This window comes from Trichogramma pretiosum, unplaced genomic scaffold, assembly GCF_000599845.2.
Source record: "Trichogramma pretiosum strain Unisexual culture from Peru unplaced genomic scaffold, Tpre_2.0 scaffold24, whole genome shotgun sequence".
NCBI classification, from domain to species: Eukaryota; Metazoa; Arthropoda; class Insecta; order Hymenoptera; family Trichogrammatidae; genus Trichogramma; species Trichogramma pretiosum.
In genome coordinates, this window is record NW_019641611.1 from 2,075,368 (window position 1) to 2,096,059 (window position 20,692).

The 20,692-nt window shown below is 34.6% G+C and overlaps 2 protein-coding genes across 2 annotated transcripts in view; one reads left to right on the forward strand and one right to left on the reverse strand.

Annotated features, from left to right (window-relative positions):
• LOC106648176 (potassium voltage-gated channel subfamily H member 6) overlaps positions 1-5,092 on the reverse strand; it is a 54,702-nt gene extending 49,610 nt beyond the window's left edge. The window contains exons 1-3 of the mRNA XM_023458643.1: positions 4,699-5,092; positions 2,558-2,817; positions 2,219-2,468 (exon numbers count right to left, since the gene is read on the reverse strand). Coding sequence (XP_023314411.1) covers positions 2,219-2,468; positions 2,558-2,785 — 478 coding nt within the window. The 5' untranslated portion in view covers positions 2,786-2,817; positions 4,699-5,092. The remainder of the gene's footprint in view (positions 1-2,218; positions 2,469-2,557; positions 2,818-4,698) is intronic.
• An 8,917-nt stretch (positions 5,093-14,009) lies between these two features.
• The window catches only part of LOC106648177 (long-chain-fatty-acid--CoA ligase 1), a 49,419-nt gene continuing 42,736 nt past the window's right edge, over positions 14,010-20,692 (forward strand). Inside the window, exons 1-2 of the mRNA XM_014364861.1 lie at positions 14,010-14,216; positions 18,403-18,526. Coding sequence (XP_014220347.1) covers positions 14,145-14,216; positions 18,403-18,526 — 196 coding nt within the window. The 5' untranslated portion in view covers positions 14,010-14,144. The remainder of the gene's footprint in view (positions 14,217-18,402; positions 18,527-20,692) is intronic.

Consider the following 20,692-nt stretch of genomic DNA (forward strand, 5'->3'; position numbering starts at 1 on the left):
CACCTTTTTCGCACGTTTTTTGACACATATTATTGTCTACATTGCGTTAAACTTTAAGACCCATTACAAAATTAACTCATTCTACTTTAATCTAGGAATTATTTGAATGTTTGTGATTTGTCATGCATTTGGAAAAAATGCTAAAATAGCCAACTTTAAGCCTCTGAAAAAGTGTCATAGAAGGTCTCAATTTTTCTAAAATTTTTTGGGGATAAATCTGACATTAAATACAAGTTTTTCATATTTGCAGAAAAAAAATTTTTTTGGCCATTCGACTTCACAGAGAATCGGACATATATAATAAAAAATATTCTTACATATTCAATCTTTACCAAAAAAAGGAATTGAAATGAATTCCTCTTTTCTCCACTCAGCATTTTTCGAAAAAGAGTAATCTACGTTGTTTACTCTTTTTAAAAGAGTAATCTACGTTGTTTACTCTTTTTAAAAGAGTAATTCGCGCAGATTACTCTTTTTAGTTCTAGCGTTCAAGTGAAAGGAGTAATCTGCGCGCAATACTCTTTTTAAAAGAGTAAATCGCGCAGATTACTCTTTTAAGGTTCGAAAATTACTATTTTGGGTTTAGAGTGAATGAAGCTCCCGCATCCGGAGCCATCTTGTGAGTGTTGTGGATGCGGCAGCCTAGGCTTGTTGGTGGACGCATGATGGTGCCTGAAGCGAGAACCACACTAACAAGATGAAACCAACACGGCAACTTGGGGACTTGCCAGCCTTGGTTTGCCGGGCGGAGACAGAAGAGAAAACCCACGCCCTACGGCACATCCTTGTATCAGCAGGCAAGAACTATACCCACTGAGCCAAGGAGGCCGGTGGCCGCTGTGTGTGTGTGTGTGTGTGTGGGTGTGTGGGTGTGTGGAACAAGTTTTTTCAATAATGAGACGGTGAATGATATTAAAATCAACTGCATTTATTGTCGATGAGGTTAAGGATGAAGCTTGAAAAAATTTCATTTTGATTCGTGCATTTCAAAAGTTATTAAAATTTTTATATTATTTATTTATTTATTTTTAAAATTGATTAATTTTCTAATTTTTGACAGGATAAAGTCGTCCGTTGAAGTATTTGAACACGGGTTTCTAAAAAGGAACAGTTAAACTTCAATTTAAGACAACAAAAGTTAAGATTCATCGATTAACCACATAGTTACATAGTAAAAACGAAAATATTTTTTTTCATTTTCTGATAATTAAATTATAGATTTTTAAAACTTTAAGTGAGTTTTTGAGTGTACGAGAACTGATTTTGAAAAAAAAACAGCAAAAATTGGATTTTTATTAGTATATATAAATAAAACTAGGGAAGTTATTTCCCAATGTAGGCAGTGTTTTTATTGGCGATTTCAATTTACATGTATGCGATACCACGTAATTTGGTGGTCTTGTGACGAGGAAACAACGTTGGCTTGAGGGTGACTACAAGTTGTCTGCCTGTCACTGTTTTATCGATACAGCCAGCGTTGACAACTTTTGACTGGAACAGTACTATAACTATGTTGTATAACAATATTGTCACGGTGTAGAAACGTATCAAAATGTAAAACATGACAATAAACATGTTTTTACTTATTAAAATCGCTACACAATATTGAAGAGCGATTTAAACGGCAAGGTATCATTCGTACACATGAAACTTGTACACGGGTATTTCTGTACACATGTAAAATGTGTCCAATATTAGTACACATAATCAAACTTTTTTTTAAATTCAGAAAATTACGATTACGACTATTTTTTTTAATTGTTTGAAAAAAAGTTCGATTATGTGTACAAATATTGGACACATTTTACTTGTGTACAAAAATGCCCGTGTACAAGTTTCATGTGTACGAATGATACCGCCATTTAAACGGTCCAAACCCAGAAAAATATAAAAATGGATTGAAACGGAGGTACTGGTATAGGTTGGCAATGTCAGATACATTGATAAAACAGTGACGAGCAGACAACTTGTAGTCGCCCTCAAGCCAACGCTGCGCGGAAAACTCTGCTTCACTCGGATTATGCACCCTCAGACAATTTAGCTTAAATTCACAACATCAACAACAAATAGTTGTAATGATAATATTGATAATTTAATATTTGCTAAATTGAAACAACATAGAAAAGTAAGGAAGATTCATTTTTTGAGTAAAAAGTTCCCTGAAGTGTTTCTTCCTTTTAAAAAATTGTATGAATTTTTTAAAAATATTTATAATTACCTATTAAATCAATTATTATCATTGGATCTTCCCCGTAATTATCAAGATTAGTAGTACTTTGATTTCGATCTGACTCAGGAAGCAAAAAAGCAGCCACGTACGGCGTGAATATAGCTGTGTATATTACTAAAAGTAAAATTATCCAATCCCAAACAGCTTTGAATGGTGAATAATGTAGAATAGTCCATTTGTGAATTCTTGGTGATTGCAGTTTATATTCTGGTAGAACGTCGGCTCCAAGAGAAAGTACCTAAATTTTTTAGATGTATCTTTCTTCAATTTTTCTTCGTTTTCAAAAAAATTATCTCTTTAAACAAAATATTCCGAAAAATTCGTTACCTCTTTGCGCAAATTATTTTTAAGGGGAAGTTGATTCCCTCCATTTTCAATAAGAAGACTTTTACTACTTTCTCCCTTAAGTCGAATACCATTCCATTTTTGCTTCGAAACATCAGATTGATCAACATGTTTGGATAAATCATTTGTTCCGTCACTTTTACCTTTTAATGCTCCCAAAATTGAAGGTGAAACGGGTACATCAAATTGTCCAAGAAGATTTTCGGCCATTTTTAAATTGATCAGACCAACGTATTAAATTACTGAAAAAATTGTAAAGTTAATCTTAAGTGGAGACATCAGTTTTCAGGGATAAATATTCCATTAGCTACAGTGAAAATAACATAGGCACACAAAAAAAAGGTTCAGTTCAATTTTCAAAACTGCATTTCCTCTATAACCATAAAGATCAGTTCTTAGAAAACTATGGAAATTTTAGCGACGAGAAAGGAGAACGATTCCATCAAAAGATAAAACATATGGATCAGCGATATCAAAATCGAGGTAAATGAGATGTTGCGAAGATAGCTGATTACTGCTGGATGTTCCCTTAATAAAAAAGTTTAATTCTTCAGCTCCAAAAACCTATACATAATCTTTTTCCGTTATTTTATCGCGTTCACAAGATTCAACCTTAAAATTACTTTTTATTGACCTTAAATTGATCTTCAAATGACCAGGTATAGTCAAAATGACCTTTTCGAGGATTCAGCATCCTCGAAAACCTATATAGGAATTGTTTCAGATTTTATAATTTTTTTTTCATGATTTGATCTTCAAATGACCTTAAACCGATTTGATTTTAAAAAATCGACACTGGATTCGGATTCAGCGACCCCAAAAACATCAAGTCTACTAGGTTAGGTCTCTGGAACCGAACATTTTTTTTGTGTACCTGAGTAATTATAGCAAATATTTAAGTAACTTCTATTTCAGTACGGAGCAACATGAACGGAAAAGTGCAAAAGAGCTGTTAATGGAAATTGTCCAAATTTTGATAAAAAAATATATATTTTGATAAAAATATATATATTTGAATAGCTCTGAGGATCTTGTACAATGAAAATAGATAATTAGGAACACACAACTCAAAATCGAATCAAGTCCAATTCGGATCATCTTATCCAAAAAGATTCAAAAAGCTTTCTCAAAATCTCAAATTTTACTTGCTAAATTTTTGAAAAGTGCTTCGGAATAAAACGATCTGAAGGCATCGAAGTCTGTTGAAAAACTTGCAAAAATCGTTTAAAAAGCGTTACTTTTAGTGATTTTAGACGTTTGGGGTTTTTTATCGAAATTTTCGGCATGTTTTTCAATACGCATTTATGTTAGTTAATCTTTCAAGTAACTTTCTGATCGTTTTTTAATTTAATTTTTTTTATTTAAAAACTAACCAAAAAAGGAGAATCATGCGAAAACTACGTTTTTTGGCTCAAAAATGTTGCATTAAATTACGTTGTTTTCACATTTTCAGATTATATTGGATAAAGCTGCTGAATGTTAAAGAGAAAAAATTGATTTTTCCAATTTTATTTAAACGGGAAATTAAAATGCTAGTTCTACTAGATTGAGCCGAATATAATTGTAACTTTATATTTATGCGATATGGAAGTCATTAAAACTGATACATCGAGGTTTTGAAGACCTTCAATTTTTTTAACTGGCCTATTATTACAATGCTGTTGCGAACTGGTATGAAAATTAAAAGTATGTAGAAAAATGTAAAATTCGAGTGAACGAATCACTTGAGTATTTTTTTAATTTTAAAAAAATTTCATTTTTTCTCTATTTTTAAGTAAATAAAATCATATTTAGAATTCCAAATTTATATAGGAAAGATAATGTAAAAATATATGAAAATTGTAGCTGTAGTGATCATGTAATAAGATATTTATAAATGAATTAGCTGTCTAAAATCGCTAGTAGTAATGCACTTTTGTACATGCTAATGTAGTTCATGATTTCATATGATAGTTTTTAGTTCTAATTCAATATTTTTTTGGTACCTCTTACGTAGAGGATTTTATAAATTATGAATATATTAAGATGGTCATTTATGATAATTGAATTTGTACAAACTCTTTTATATAAATTATATCTAAGGAGTTCTTATTTACAATAGCAAATCTCTTGAAATCGCATACCTGTATAATTCCAGTCTTTTTTATTCTGTTCTATATCCATTAATTGTCTTGATTGCATGCATACATGTTTCTATGTAAGCGATAGGAAATTTCATTGCAAGATATTGTTGAGAACGTGGTTAACTTGGATCGATTAACAATGATAAATTTAAAATAACGTACGTATGAAATCGAAAAAAAAAATTTGATTTTAGATAATTCCATAAAATTGTTGCATATCTTTTTGAACTTACGATGTTTGTTATAGTATATTAGTATTAGTTCATATAAAAAAAAGGTAATCACATTGTTGAAGGTAAAATGATTCAGAAAACTCAATCATAAGATTAATTTTAGAAATGTTGAATAACTAGATTTTTTTCTTCGTTTTTGTTTTGTTTTGAGCACATATTTACCTCACGTTACTTTAGGTGCTTCTTTTCATACAAACTTAATTGTTTTATATTTGATATCTTGCATTTATGCGCGGTAAAGTTGCGCAGAACTATTAGGTAGTGTTAATTTTACTAAAAATTGTATTTTTTCAAAATCTATTAAAACTTTTTTGTTTTTATTTTAGGAAACTTTGAAGAAATCATTCAACAGATATTTTTGGAATTTTATGAGTTTCCTCGAAACGACACTGTAGACTTTTGATGAAAATTGAAAAAATGTAAATTATAATTCTTTTTTGCCCAATATGTGAGTATTTTGGCCTATAATGGCCAAAAATTATTTAAACTCGTGCTAAACTATCAAATTTTATTTATTTTTTGCTTTTCCTTCGTCCAATCACTAATAATAAACTTTGAAAAATTTGTCGAATTTTTGGTTTCCGATGATCCTATCCGGAAATATCGTACCTACCGCAGGATAACAGGATGACCGAGGAAAACTGATGAAAAATGAATAATTTTCAATACTTTTATCCGAAATTTTTATAGAACTTCTTTAACGGATAAACTTCATTGTATAAAAATTTCAAATTTTTATTTACTTTTGGTTATTAAAATATGATTTCACAAAAAAATAGTACTTTATGCAATAGTATGACGAAAAATGTCTTTTTTCTCACATTTTTTAGTGCGAATAAAGCGTTTTTGGACGCTTGTGTGCAGTAAAATATTTAAATGAAAGTATTTTTCGCTTACTATTGCATAAAATTTTGTATGCACACGTGCCCAGCTTTTTGCGCACAGTGTGCGGAAAAGAAGCCCGGCCGGTATGGCCGACACTCATGTCTTTTTCGCACACTTGTGCCCAAAAACGCCTTTTGGGCACTTGTTGCATAAATAACTATTTCGTCACACAAAGGTATTTAATCTATTTAGTGCCACCGCTTATTATACCTGCTGTGGGACTTTTATGTTTCTTCTGGACTAATTCAGTGAGATTACTGAAAGTTTACGATTCTTTTTATGCAGCCTATAGACATTTTCCAATAGCGATATAGGCTCAGTTCAATATGGGTAAAAACACCAATAATGCCCCAACGCCAAGCGCAGGCAGCAATAAATGCTCAGTTCAATTTTCGAGAAATCAAAAAAAAGTTGGTCTCGATACGATATATGAATATAGACCAAGATAGAAGCATTTGAAAATTGACAAAATTACGATGATAATTTTGTTGAGTAGTATATTTACCGACAAGTCGTAGCTATGACGAAAGGAAGTCAAGTACTTTCGTGTTGCTCTTTGCAGACGCGTTTGCATGCCGAGCTGTTGGTTTTTCCTGATAAAGTATTGTCAAGTAAGGACAAGCTGCCTTATTTGAGGTGAGTCAAAATTTCGACGAATGTAGATATATGCCTTTATATGTGTGGAATTTCTTTGTAGAATAAATAATGCTGCACAGTACACTTTTGAATGGTTTAGAATAATTTATTATATAACAATATGCAAAGCCTTAATAATGGCTACAGGAAATAAAATGAATATAATTGGTACAAAAACTTATGAACATGACGTGGCTTGGCCAAAATCAGTCAGACGAGTGCTGGCTAGAGAAACGCGTCTCTTTTCTTTCTCGACTAACCAACAAACAATGCCCTCTGCAGGAAACAAAAATAATTAAACTTAACACTCTTCCTTAATTATTTTAAATATTAAGTTTTCAAATAATGTCCTGGAAAGAGGCTTTGTCAAAAAATCAGCTAATTGATCCTCACTTCTGATGGACTTCAAATTTACTGTTGTGCCAATATGTTGCTGAATAAACTTCCTTGAAATATCAATATGTTTTTTTCCTTTCGTTACCTTACCCTCATGAGTATTTTCAAGCATGTGTATTGCTGACCTATTATCAATGGAAAGTGGAGTAGGTTTATCCAAGTCCAGGTGTTGAAGTTCATGAGCGAGACGACGAATCCAGGAAATCTCATCCAAGGCAGCAACTGCGGCTCGATACTCTGCTTCAGCAGTAGAGTTTGCTACAAGAGGTTGCTTCTTAGTGATCCATACTAACGGTCCTCCTCTCAGCACAATGACACCAGTTGTAGATTTTCCAGTGACTTCGTCTCCGCCAAAATCAGAATCACAATATGCAACAAGTTCTCTGTTACCATTAAAGTGAATCCCATAGTGTAGAGTTCCTTTTACATACTGCAGTACTCGTTTTATCATCTTCCAATGAATGACCATAGGCTTATTGTTGAATCGACTTAAATAGTTGACACAAAAATTAATGTCAGGACGAGAGACCGCAGCAAGGTATAACAAGCTACCAATAACCTCTCTATAAGGATATGATTCATCTTATGGCTTATTGTTTACGAACTTGTCTGCATCTGCTAATAAGCTGGATTCAGGTCCAGACTTGATTTGCATACCGATATAAGTAAGTGATTCATCCTTGCCAGAATTGAAACACGTGTAAAACAATCATAGTGTTGCAGCCGTTATCATAGTAAACGCACGGATCATCGTCTGCAGGCTCGAAATGTAAAGATTTCAGAAACTTTGTAAATCTTCCATTCCAGTTCCTCGGCGCCTGCTTCAAACCGTACAGACTCTTTTTAAGCAGACACAATTTATTTGACTTGTCACTGAAGCCTTCAGGTTGAAACATAAAAATCTGCTCCTCCAAATCTCCATGAAGGAATTGAACGTCGAAATACATAACTTTCATGTTTTCAGATGCAGCTATACTAAGAATCAGGAGAACAGACGTATGACGAGCTACTGGACTAAAGACATCAAAATAGTTCTGCCCATATGTCTATTCAAAACCACGAACAACCAAGCGTGCCTTATATCTGCCATCCTCCTTCAAACAGAACACCCATCGACAAGTCAAGGGTCTGGCATCTTTCGGTTTATTCACTAGAACCCAAGTTTGCTTTTTTATCAAAGACTCGTACTCATCCAGCATAGCACTTCTCCATTTTGGATCTTTCATCGCTTCAGAAACAGAGAGCTTTACTTCCCCATACATTTCTGACTGAACTACAGGCATCATTAATGCAGTGTCCGTTACGTAGTCGTTGAACCTTGCAGGCGGTTTTAAAGTTCTCCGATCCCTCAATGTTCTGCTTGCTACGACGATAGGAGCTTCAACTTGACTTTCGGGTTCACTTACGTCATCTTCGTTTTTAAAACTTTGGAAAGCTTTTTGTCCGATTCTTCCGTTTCTGATTGATCGTCTTCAGACGATTCACTTGAGTCCTTTGACTTTTTGTCTTTTGTTCATAATACGTATCCACATCAGGGTGTACTATATTATTGAGGTCAGCAAAGCTTTCTTTTCCAATTTTGTCATCGAAAATGACATTGCTTGAACTTACTACGTCATTGATACTGTCGATATATACTCGAAAGCCCGGAGAATCCAAATCGTATCCGACAAAAATGCTTTTTGTGGACTTCTTTGACATTTTTCCTCGTTTTCGTTCTTCAATGAACACATAGGCATCACAGCCAAAAGTTTTCAATTTGTTAATGTTCAATTTTCGGCCAAACCATAAATCTGCAGGGCTCTTGCCTGGCACAGAGCTTGTACCAGTCATATTCAATGTAAAAACAACATAATTCATGGCTTCACCCCACAGGCAAGTGTCTAAGGATCGAGCATGTATGACAGTGCGTGTAGCTTCGACGACTGTTCTTATCTCTCTTTCGATTCGGCCGTTTTGCTGGGGCGTGTAGGTGGAGGATTTGGTGTGAAATATCCCTATGTTTTCCATAAGTTCCTTGGTGCTGGCATTTTTAATCTCAGTCCCATGATCTGACCGTAGCATCTTGATTGTTCTACCGAATTGATTCTCCACGAGTTTCACGTACAGACGCAATTTTGATATTGCTTCATCCTTGCTCTTCAGGAAATATACAGTCTTATAGTGGGTGAAATCGTCCTTGAAAAGGAGGAAGTCCTTGGCTCCTCCCAGCGACCTAATGTCCATTTCACCTAGATCTACGTGGATCAAGTCAAGAGGAATCTCTGACGGCGATTTTCCTGTTGTAGAGTGAGGTGTACTATTATACATCATTAAATATTTAAACAAGTCGTCTTTCCAGTCAGTTTTTTGAAGTTGACTAATTTTTAGTCTTTTCAGTATATCACGATTCTACCTTTCTACCTCGCCATTCATTTGTGGCCAGTAGGGAATTGTGTGCTCCAGATATATATCATATTCTAGACAAAATGCATCAAATTCTCTGCAGTCTTTGAGCTGCTTTGCATTATCTGCAGTTATAGACCAAGGTGTTCCTAGTCTAGAAAAGATCTCTTTTAATACCTTAATGGTTTCGCTGGCTGTGATGCTTGTCATCACTTTGATTTCTTTGTATCTACTGAAATAATCGACAATCACGAATAGGTAGTGTTTACTAGGCAATGGTCCCAAATAGTCGATTGCTACTTCAGTCCACGCTTTTGTTGGTAATGAACGTCTCTTCATTGGGTGTGGTAAATTTGGAGCTGATACTAAAGTGCATCCCTTGCAACACTTGACAAAATTTTCGGCGTCTCGGTCAATTTTAGGCCACCAAACTTTGGTGCGCAGTCGAGCTTTCATTGACACAATTCCTGGGTGCCCTTCATGTACTGCTTCCAAAACTCTGGATCGCAATGCCTCTGGGATAACAATTTTGTGTCCGCGAAGTAGAATTTTATCTTCAAAACAGAGCTCTGACTCAAAAATCCTGTAGCTGTTAACATCCTGAATCCAATGGTTGTTGTATAGACCTTCTCTGACTAAATTTATTTCTTTATCGGTTTTACTAGCTTGCTTGATTTCGGCTATGGATAAAGCTGTTGGGCATGAGCTTCCTACAATAAGATTAACGTAATTAGTCATTTCGAACGGTACTGTATTTGCATTCAAATACAGCCTAGACAACGGATCTGCAATATTGGTTTTTCCAGGTTTGTATTTTATTCTGAAATTGTATGATTGCAGTCTCAGGACCCATCTTTCGATTCTTGCGCATGATTTTGATTTCCGTCCAAAAATGACCTCAAGTGGCTCATGATCGCTGATCAAGTCGAACGAATCTTTACCTCGTAAGTATATATCGAAATGTTCGACCGTCCACACCAGTGCGAGTGCCTCTTTTTCGGTCTGACAGTATCTTTTTTCACAATCTGTAAGGCTCTTGCTTCCGTAAGCAATAGCACGCGGCCCGTTGTTGTCAATTTGAATGAGAATAGCTCCGAGTCCCACTGGACTCGCATCGGCGATGACTTGAGTTTTGTCTTCGGAATTGTAATATCCAAGTGTCCGAATATTTGTCAACTCATCTTTCAGCTGCTGAAAAGCCTGCTGCTTGTCAGTGGTCCAGTGTTGTTTTATACTTGCTGATTTTCCAACTTTTAGTTTTAGTAGTTGACGCAACGGATCAGTAAGTGTTGAAAAATTTGGTATCCACTTGCCCAGGTATGTTATCTTGACTGCAATAAAACTTTGAAGCTCTTCGATTGTCGACGGCGATCTAAAACTGGCTATCGCAGTAGTGTACTTGTCCATTGGTTTTATACCCTTTAATGACAGTTCATGTCCTAAAAACTGCACCTGTGTAACTCCATAAATGCATTTAGCTTTGTTCAAAAGTATATTGTTTTCTTCCAGAACAACTAATAATTTCCTGAGTCGCAGATTATGTTCATCCAAGTTTGAACCGAAAACGATTATATCGTCAATGAAATTCGTGACTCCTTCACATGGCAACAGAATTCGTTCCAGAATTTTTTGAAAACACTCTGGTGCGCAGGATATCCCAAACATTAAGCGTTTATACTGATGCAGGCCTGTACTCGTGATGAACGTTGTAATATAGCGGCATTCTTCACTCAATTCAACTTGATGAAATGCATTTTTTATGTCGAGTTTTAAAAAAACACTCGCTTTACTAAATTTGGCCAAAAGTTGATCCATTGTTGGTAACGGATGATTCTCACGAATGATTGCCTCATTTGCACGCCTCATGTCTATGCAGATTCTGACCTCACCATTACTCTTTTGAACTGGTACCATCGGCGAAACCCAATCGGATGGTTTGTCTAAAGCTTCAATTATGTCAGCTTCTTTCAACTCTTTGACTTTTTCATTCACTTTTTTTTCTAAAGGTATGGGTATTCTGCGATATGACTGATTTATAGGCTTTATTGATGAGTCAATAGGTATAATAAGTTTGACACCTTTTATTTTTGGGAAGACTTTTCCATCATATTCCTTGATTTCATTTACAGGTGTTGCTACTCTGTCGTTGGCAGTTGCATTTAACCCTACACGAAGTACTCCCATATTCTTTGCTGTCACCTTACCCAATAGATTTCTTGGTCCATCTTTTGCTACGTAGAATGTCGCTTTACTCGTTACATTGTTAACTTCAATGATTGCTTCAAATGAGCCAAGTATAGTCAGTGCTTTCTGGCCTGCATATGCCATGAATTTCCTATCGGGAGTTTTTGTTTGACACAATACTTTAACTTTGTTTTGTTTAAGATTTTCCCACGCTGTATCGCTCAAAATATTGCATTTGCTTCCTGAGTCAATTATCATTTCGGTGTTTACACCTCCAATGTTACAGATTATGACTTCATCATCGTCATTTATATTGAATATATAGTCTACACTTTCTTGATCCTTAGTTTTATATTGTTTTCTTTTATCATTGTAGGGTGGTACATCAGATTTCCTTTTTGTTGCTTTGGTTCGGCATTGTGAACGAAAATGCCCTAAAAATCCACACTTCAAACACTTTATCTCTAGCAGCACACATTTCATAATCGCTTTGATGCTTTAAACTTCCACAACGAGTACATGCTTTTAAATTTGTTCTTTTATCTTTAGTTTCAATTCGGTTTACCGAGACCGCTGTTTGTGACAGTTTATTTGGATCATAAATCATGAGCTGCCTCTGAACAGCTTCCCATGCGTTAGCTTCTGCTATAATTTTTTCAAGTGTCACGTCATCTCCCATTGTTAAAATCTTTTTTCTCAAATCATTTGACGCACATTTTTCCACAATTTGATCTATCAGATCATCTTCAATTTTGTTGAACTTACACTTAGCTGCTTGGTGACGCAGTCTCACAACAAATTTTTCAAATTTCTCGTCCGCTTCTTGCTTTATAGATCTAAACAAATGTCTCTCATACACTCTACTCTGCTTTGGAGTGAAGTATTCATCCAGCTTTTCAAGCGCTGTTTTGTAAAGCTCAGCACCAGTCACTTCAGCTCCTGGTGTGTTTTAGAAAATCTCTTGCAGCGATAGGCCACCCATATGTAGCAACGTGGCTCTTTGTCTCTCGGGATCCACAATGTTTGCTGCGATAAGGTACATTCCAAGTGCTCGTTTCCATTTTTCCCAGCGTAAACCCACCGACGCAATATCTCCATCGCAGTCAAACGCTTCCAGCGAGGGAATTTGAGTCATTCCTGTACATAACAGTTCAAAATTAATTTTAATTTTTTCTGTTTTTTTTTTCCTCTAGGCCCCGCTCATTTGCCGAACTGCCTGTAGTTAGTGGTACCTACTGTCGATAAACAGTTTACCCATAGTACTATTCAGACGTTTCGCTATTTCCATGTGATGACTTGCAATTTAATGCGCTTTTTTTCCTTTTTTTTTTATTTATTTATTTAGGCACTGATGATAAATTGAGCAATGCTCACTTTCATCTGCCCATTCATAATCCGTTAATCTCCCGGTATTACTCAACTACCCATGCTCTCTGGTTTTGCTGTTTGAGGTTATGTGGTGCCAGACACCACTCAGTTTTCCTCAGTTTAGCATAATTCCCTTACCTATACTTTTCTATTGTTTCTTGAAGTTTCAAATGATTCACCTCGTCGCCAATTGTAGCATCCAAGCTTCGGGGTAATAAAGGGTAAACAATTAATGAGACGAATGATGCACTTTTACTGACTACTCGTGGCTTGGGCTTCGGCTCGACTGCTGTCGCTAGACTGAGTCTCGCGCCAGCCCTCGCGCCGCTGCCTCGCGCGCATGTCTTTATTGTAACTACATGCTACAATGGCTACAGGAAATAAAATGAATATAATTGGTAAAAACTTGTGAACATGACGTGGCTTGGCCAAAATCAGTCAGACGAGTGCTGGCTAGAGAAACGCGTCTCTTTTCTTTCTCGACTAACCAACAAACAATGCCCTCTACAGGAAACAGAAATAATTAAACTTAACAACGAACAAGTTCAGTACTGTCGTACCACGTAAGCCCCGTCTAGTTTCTCAAATTGGAGCAGGGCAATGAAACTAATTTCATTAATTAAGATTCGGCACCCACGCTAATGGCACGTGTTACTTAAATAGCTATTAGCATTTTCTCAACAACTAATTGCGTTCATTGAGAACTGAACCCACCGATTTTCTTTCTTGCCGATGCAGATCAAGCCTCATCGACTCCGTTCTCTTGTGCTGTCCACTCCACGCATCCGCGCTATTATTACAGCAATACGCGACTGGGCCGTAAAAAAGCTCTCACAGCGTAGATGTAAAAAAATTAGAGAAAAAAATGAAACCATTAGAAAGAAAATATATATAACACTGATTTATAAGAAAAAGATATGTAATAAAATACCATTAAAAAACCTTAAAACAGCACATCCTATTCCAACCATAAAATACCAAAATGCAAATAAAATTTATCTCATTTTTCTGACTAGTGTTTTTACAGCATTTTGATTAGACGAGTTTTTCATCGTGGTATTTTACCAGAAATACTTCTTTTAACGCCGTTTTATGTTTTTTTCCATCATTCGTATTTTTTTCATAAGCAACGGTTATATGGCTATTTATAAAACAGCTGATATATTTGATGTGCCTACTGTTTCCATAGAATAACTAATATTACATCACGAACTGCTTATTTATTCTAATAACTCTCTCTGTAACTTACTTCTATTTATTTAACAAAGTGCATATTATTATTGTATCTTAATTATTTATACAATTTCGAGTTCTTTCTTCATAATTTAAAGCTGGAAGAGTGTGTAAATTTAATACAACATGAATGGTTGTATATTTCAAGAATCTATTAGGGTTCCAATTGATATTAACGAACAGTCTACTTTGTTAAAGGTTTTTATCTTCACTTTTTTACAATGAACTTCTCTATGCTTTCATTATTACTTTTCAAAAATGATCAACTTATTTAAAAACCTAGATACAAAATAATTTTATTTTTTTATAATCATCGCAGCGAAATTATGTAAAATTTACAATGTTAATAATTTAAAATTAATACATTTTTTACATAAATTACTACATTCAAAAGTATTTTTAATGCGACAAGAAATGTTAATTTTATATTGACTTTTAATCGTTAGGGAATTTATTTTCAATGTTATAACTACCCATAAAGTAAAATATATTTTTAATTTATACGACTAAAAATAATTTCTTTTACAATAATTGTTTCTGTAAAAGAAATTCCATAAGGTTAAGTCTAATGAAAAATAAAAAATAAATAAAAGTTATAAAATTTTAGTAATTTTTTATATAATTAATTTGCTTTTTCTAAATGAGCAAGATGAAAATAATATGTAAAAGTATAATGGATTATTATACTTTTGCTTTTAACAAAATTTATAATAAAAAATTTCTATCTGAAAAATCAAGCTAAATTCGACTGGAAATCAAGCTTGATTTGACAGGAAATCTAGCTCAATTGAAATTTTTTAACTGAAAATTCAGCTTGACTTTCAACTAACTAACTGGATTTTTTATTTAAAAATCTGATATTTCGCAATATTTAAAAATTCAAAAATCGTTTAAAAAATTGTGAAAAAATACACACATGTTCTAGAGTTAATTTTGAACACTTTCCAGCCACAATTTTGTGTGCTTGAAGTTTTTATGGTCCAATCTTCATCACGTTTACTTTCAATTAGGTTACTTTCAATAGGTTTCAAGCCCACAATATTTCTTATGAGTATAAAAACTCACCTAAACGAAATACCGTGAAAAAAACATCCCTCGTCGGATGCCGTGAAGAAAAACACACCTCATTGAAACGCTGTGAAAAAACACACCTCATGGAAATGCCGCGAAGAAAAACACACCTCTTTGAAAGACCAACATATTTTCGACGTGATTCATTAAATCGTGATTCGATGAGATGTGTTTTTCTTCACGACATTTCGATGATGTGTGTTTTTCTTCACGGAATTTTAACAAGATGTGCTTTTCTTCACAGCGTTTCGATGAGGTCTGTTTTTCTTCATGGCATCCGACGAGATGTGTTTTTCTTGCGGCATTTTACAAAAAGTTTTTGTTTCATAGCGTTTTTCACTGTGTTTTTACTTTTAATCAGCATCGATTTACACAAAAATAACGAAATTTTAAATAAAATCCTTTTTATTAAACCACCTATAACTTTTGACTTGTTGATTCTATCAAAAATCTGACTTCGAATTCAAAATATTCGTTAAATTTTGCGTAGAATATGCTTACTTGCAAGCTCTTCAGACCCAATTTCAGCCAAAATACAACGGTTCAGAAAAGTATCACAATAATGTATCCTTTTTGGACTTTTTGTTTGATACAAGTAAGACCTGTTGTACCTATTGTATCTTAAGTAAGTGATTATAACAATTGGACAAGTAGTCAATGTACTGTAATTTCAGTGTATCTCTCTTTCGGAATTCACAATATTCCCCTTAATACACTTCCCCTAAATAGGAATCTTCTTTAATCGCATTAAATAAATAAACAGACAAATAAATAAATAATACAATTTGCAATAAAACATCATGTTTTTTATACAGGGTGTCCCAAAAGTATAGAAACCTCCGAAAAGCGGCCAAAATAAGCGGGAAAAAAAATTGGATGACCCCATATTCGACGTATTTTTTCACGGGGAATCCAATGGTGACCTCGGATTTGACCTTGAACATAACCTCAAAGCTGCAGCGACTCAAAAATCAATTTTTCAAATGTAACCCCCATTTTTTATTGCAGATTTGAAAAGAGCGGAAAATTTCACGTCAAAATGTATGTTTTGTTTTGTTTTTTTTTTTTAAACACCATTTTAAGGGCGCTACAGGCTCAAATAAAACCCCGATTTTACCTAAAATTAAGCTCAGAAGAACTTCATTTTCTAACTGTAGCGCCCCCAAAAATGATATTGGAAAAAAACACAAGGACCTATTCGAACGTAAAATTTTTCGCTCTTTCGTGCTTTCAGTTTTAATAGAAATCGATTTATTAAATACTAAAGACTAAGGTAACACAAAAATAGTTTAGTTTGAATCAGGCAATGGCCTGTGATGATAAGAAAAACGATTAGCTAGGTCGGCTTCTGCCGAATATGATGTTCGCGCGCACTATTATAATCTCCGCGAGCCTTTGCCCCACTCAGCATAGGAAGAGAGAGAGAGAGAAAGAGAGATTAATTTTAATTCGAGCAAGTACTTACCATCGGCTGTCAGCCTATTCGGATGACTCGCTTGGCACCCCCGCAAACGAAAGGCACTTGCATCCGCGCACTGCAGCTGCACAAATTACCGTAACTCGACTTATCAACCCTAATTCGTAATCGCGAAGTTACAATACAATATCAAGGCAATGCCAGACAACGTGAAGCAATCGGTAACAAAGCCGGTAACAATCTCGGCTCGCACGCCTGTACATTCTAGGCGTGAGCCCCGAAATTATCTCTCTCTCTCTCTTCCCTCCTCGTCGCACACTAGTAGCGCCGCGGCCCGTCAGCCGACGATTTGTCGTGATCAAATGAAAATAAATATGCGACTTCTTATTTATAATCAAATAAAATTAATATGAATTGCCGGGAGAGAGCATAACGAATAATATATTCGTTACAATATCAATGTTGTCCTTCTAATAGTAAATATTTATTGTCCATCTCATACCAATGTCTAGTATAAGGTTCAGTATTTTTTTACGCTTGATTACAGCATTTTCTTGTATTGATCGAAGTTTTTCTATCAATAATACCCTAGGTACTACAACATCTTTCAATCTGCTTAAAATATTATTCAAATTCTTTCTAAGAATTGTGGTTTGGTTTGCATATCTGGTAAAATCTGAGCAGATTACATTAGCGGATTTTACCGTAGCCAGACAAATAAATAAATAAAAAGTTCCGATTGATTTTGTACTTAGCTACTAATATACTAAGAGATCTTTGCTGCTGGCTTCGTTGATCGAGTTCTCGTTGGCTAGATCTCTTGCAAATTAAAGAGACATATGCATTCCAGCAAAAAACTGCATGGCTTTTTCTGCTAATCAAGAATAAATGAGTGAGGACATTAAATAATTTTTTATCTTGAAACCCATCCTCAATCACTGCATGTTTGTAGTTTTCTGGGTCTTTCCAGAAACTGCACCAACCACCACAATTATCGGAGATACTAAAACAATAATTAGAAATATTCTTCAAAGCATCAGACATCATGAGAGTCCACCGTGAGAGAGCGATAGTCGTCCGCCTTGCGTCGGTTATAGCATGCCAGACTTTGCTCGTGGCTGCAACAAGTCTCCAAAGTATGAAGGCATCAAGCATCTTCATACTGCACGAGGATACCACTAGCCCGCTTAACCTGTCACTGCTACTTCCACCTGCGCAGTAACGACTTTTCCAAAAGTGTTGGCCAATAAGAAAGGAGAAGCCTATTCCAAATCCCGTGATTCTTGATATGCGCATATGCATTAGAGTGGAGCGAAAAATACCTTTTCTGGAAAATCGCTTTTTTTCTACGCGTATTACAAGAAGTTTCCAGGTATATACATACTTTTGCCGCACCTTGTATACAAAAACATTTTACTTCCTCTCATTCTACATAAAAAGACAAATATTTCATTTTTTATTCGTCTCAGTACGACCATTAGAACCGGAGATAATATTAGTGAAAAATTGTGGTAATTGAACGATATATGGACGCAGCAGTCTGAGGTTCGAGGCATTGACCTCATGCAATATCGTTATTTTAACTATTAATTATATTAATATCTCCTGTTCTAATGGTCGCATTGAGATGAATAAAAAAAGGAAATCTTTGTCTTTTCGTATAGAACGAGATAATTTTAACGTCAAATTATTTGATAAGTTAAAATTAGACAGGATATAATTTACAAATAGCAGAGCCAATGTGATAAAACGGTCAGTTATAAAGCTGAATAGTGGAAAAAATTTATAGCACTCTAGCCTCTCAAAATAATATGAAAACAATTTTATCTTGAATTTTTTGTAGATTGAAAATTAAAATACTTGATAAAAAACATTTTTGATTTTCTTATATTTTAGACATCAGAGCCGATACGTGTTTCTAAATTTTATACTGAAAGCAAGCATGGAAAATTTATCAGTTATTTATATGAAGATACAAAAACCCTCTATGATGCTTTTCGTAAAGGTGCGAAAGAATCAAGTAAGTAAATTTAAAAGGATGATAGTATATTTATGTGGCATTTCACGTCAAAACTTCCTGCGCGGACACGAGCGGTATTATTCAGTCGAATCGTAAAATTTCTAACTCACTGTAAAAGTACCTCGATGCACCCAGAAGGAAAAATTAACCCATCATTTCGATGAAAAATTTCCTCAACTTTCCGATGCAGAGGTCAGATTTTCCGAATTTTCCAATTTTCTTCGGAAAAATCGCCAGGAAACCTTTAAAGCTGATTTTCTTAAAAACTTCATTTTTAAGATTTTTCTAAATAGTCTAAATCGAAAGATTAAGAAATTTACCATTGGAATAGCTACTATTTAGAGAGTACAACAAATTTTTTCACGAGCTACAAGGAGAAAGAGTTTTTTCACGAAACGTCGAGCATGATATTGATGCGTCATAAGAGAGCGCGCGCTCCGCCGTTCCTGCACACTAAAACATGATACGACGCCGCTCATGGTTTTCGATGCTTTCAACATTACGCATTGTTATGCGCGCACCGCCTTTTGTCGTGCAAATTCAAAAGTTGAAATCGGTATGCAAGTGCAATCAAGTCGACAGCAAAATGATGATTGCCGGTGAAATGAATGTCATCAAGTTGATGCTTCGTTAATCAGTTGGAAATTAAAACACTTATGTTACAAGTTTTATGGTAAGTACGACATGATGCTAATTTTGTATATTCATCGAATTATCAGGGAAATTTGTTTGTAACTATTGCAATTAGAATGAGGAGTTTCTTATAACCTGGTTATTAAAAAACCCTATAACACAAAGTTATAGATTCCAGTGTCAATAAAATATGAGAATTATTAATGACTTTTGCTAAGAGATTCGATCAATGATATAGGCACTATAAATGAATATAAAGTATTGTAATTTATGTAAATAATAATCAACTTTTTAGAGATGATATTGAAAATCATTTGGCTCTTCGAAACTCTAAAAATGATGTGCCATGTCATACCAAGTCATACTTTCATGGGTGGAACATCAGTTTCAGATGAAACTAGTTGCATAGTATAATATGAGATTTGAGAGATGAGATAGTATAATATAATTGTACAGTATGTTTCGTATAAACCGTACACATCATTAATAGAATTCTGTCGCTTTGACCAAAGTAATAAGCGGACGATGTTTGCTGAAATTTTTTGAGTTGAGATTATAAAATTTTGAACATTGAAAATGTCATTATTAAACTTAAAACAATGTGGTCAGTTCCCAATATCATCGTTTCAAACCTCTAACATATGGTAAAATTGTCTCTACATTTTCTATGCATAAGTCATAGATTTTAAAAATGTTATTTTGTAATCAAAAACTGCAAGCCGTAATTGGATAATTTATCAGAAATTTGTGATGTCAACGGATGATTACACAGCTCTACAAAAAAAAAAAAATTTTCAAATCCACCGACCGGACCTAGTGGACTTTATGTTTTTGGGGTCGCTGAATCCGAATCCGGGGTCGGTTTTTCAAGGTTGGCTCATTTTAGAGGTCATTTGAAGGTCAAATAATTGGAAAAAGGTAAAAAATCTGAAAAAATTCATACATGGGTTTTTGAGGATGCCGAATCCAAATCCGAGGTCGGATGACCTTCAGGAGGTCAATTTCAAGGTCATTTGAAGGTCAAACTACAAGAATTCAATGAAAATATCCGAAAAAATCACCCTTATGTTTTGAGGGTCGCTCATTCTAAATCAGAGGTCATTTTGACTGTATCCGGCCTTGTAAAGGTCATTTGAAGGTCATTTTAGGGTCAGATCACGAAAAAAGCTTTAAAAAATCTGAAAATACTCATTCAGAGGTTTTTAAGGATGCTGAACTCAAATCTGAAGTCAGATGACCTCTATGAAGTCACCTTCAAGGTCATTTAAACTTTAAATTAATACAAGGAAGTAAAAAATTAAGAAAATATTTTTAATTTTGCATGCGTTTTTACTTTTTTTCGCAATGCATCTTTTTTTCTTCAAACGAACGGCGTAATGGTTTTCGTTTGCGTTTTTTGCCTTTCTCATTTTGAGCAGTAATCAGCCATCATCAAAACATCCTATCTACCTAATTGATACCACTGCTCCATACTTTTCATGTCTTGATAGAATCGTTTTCCATGCTCGTCACTAAAATCACCACAGTTATCCG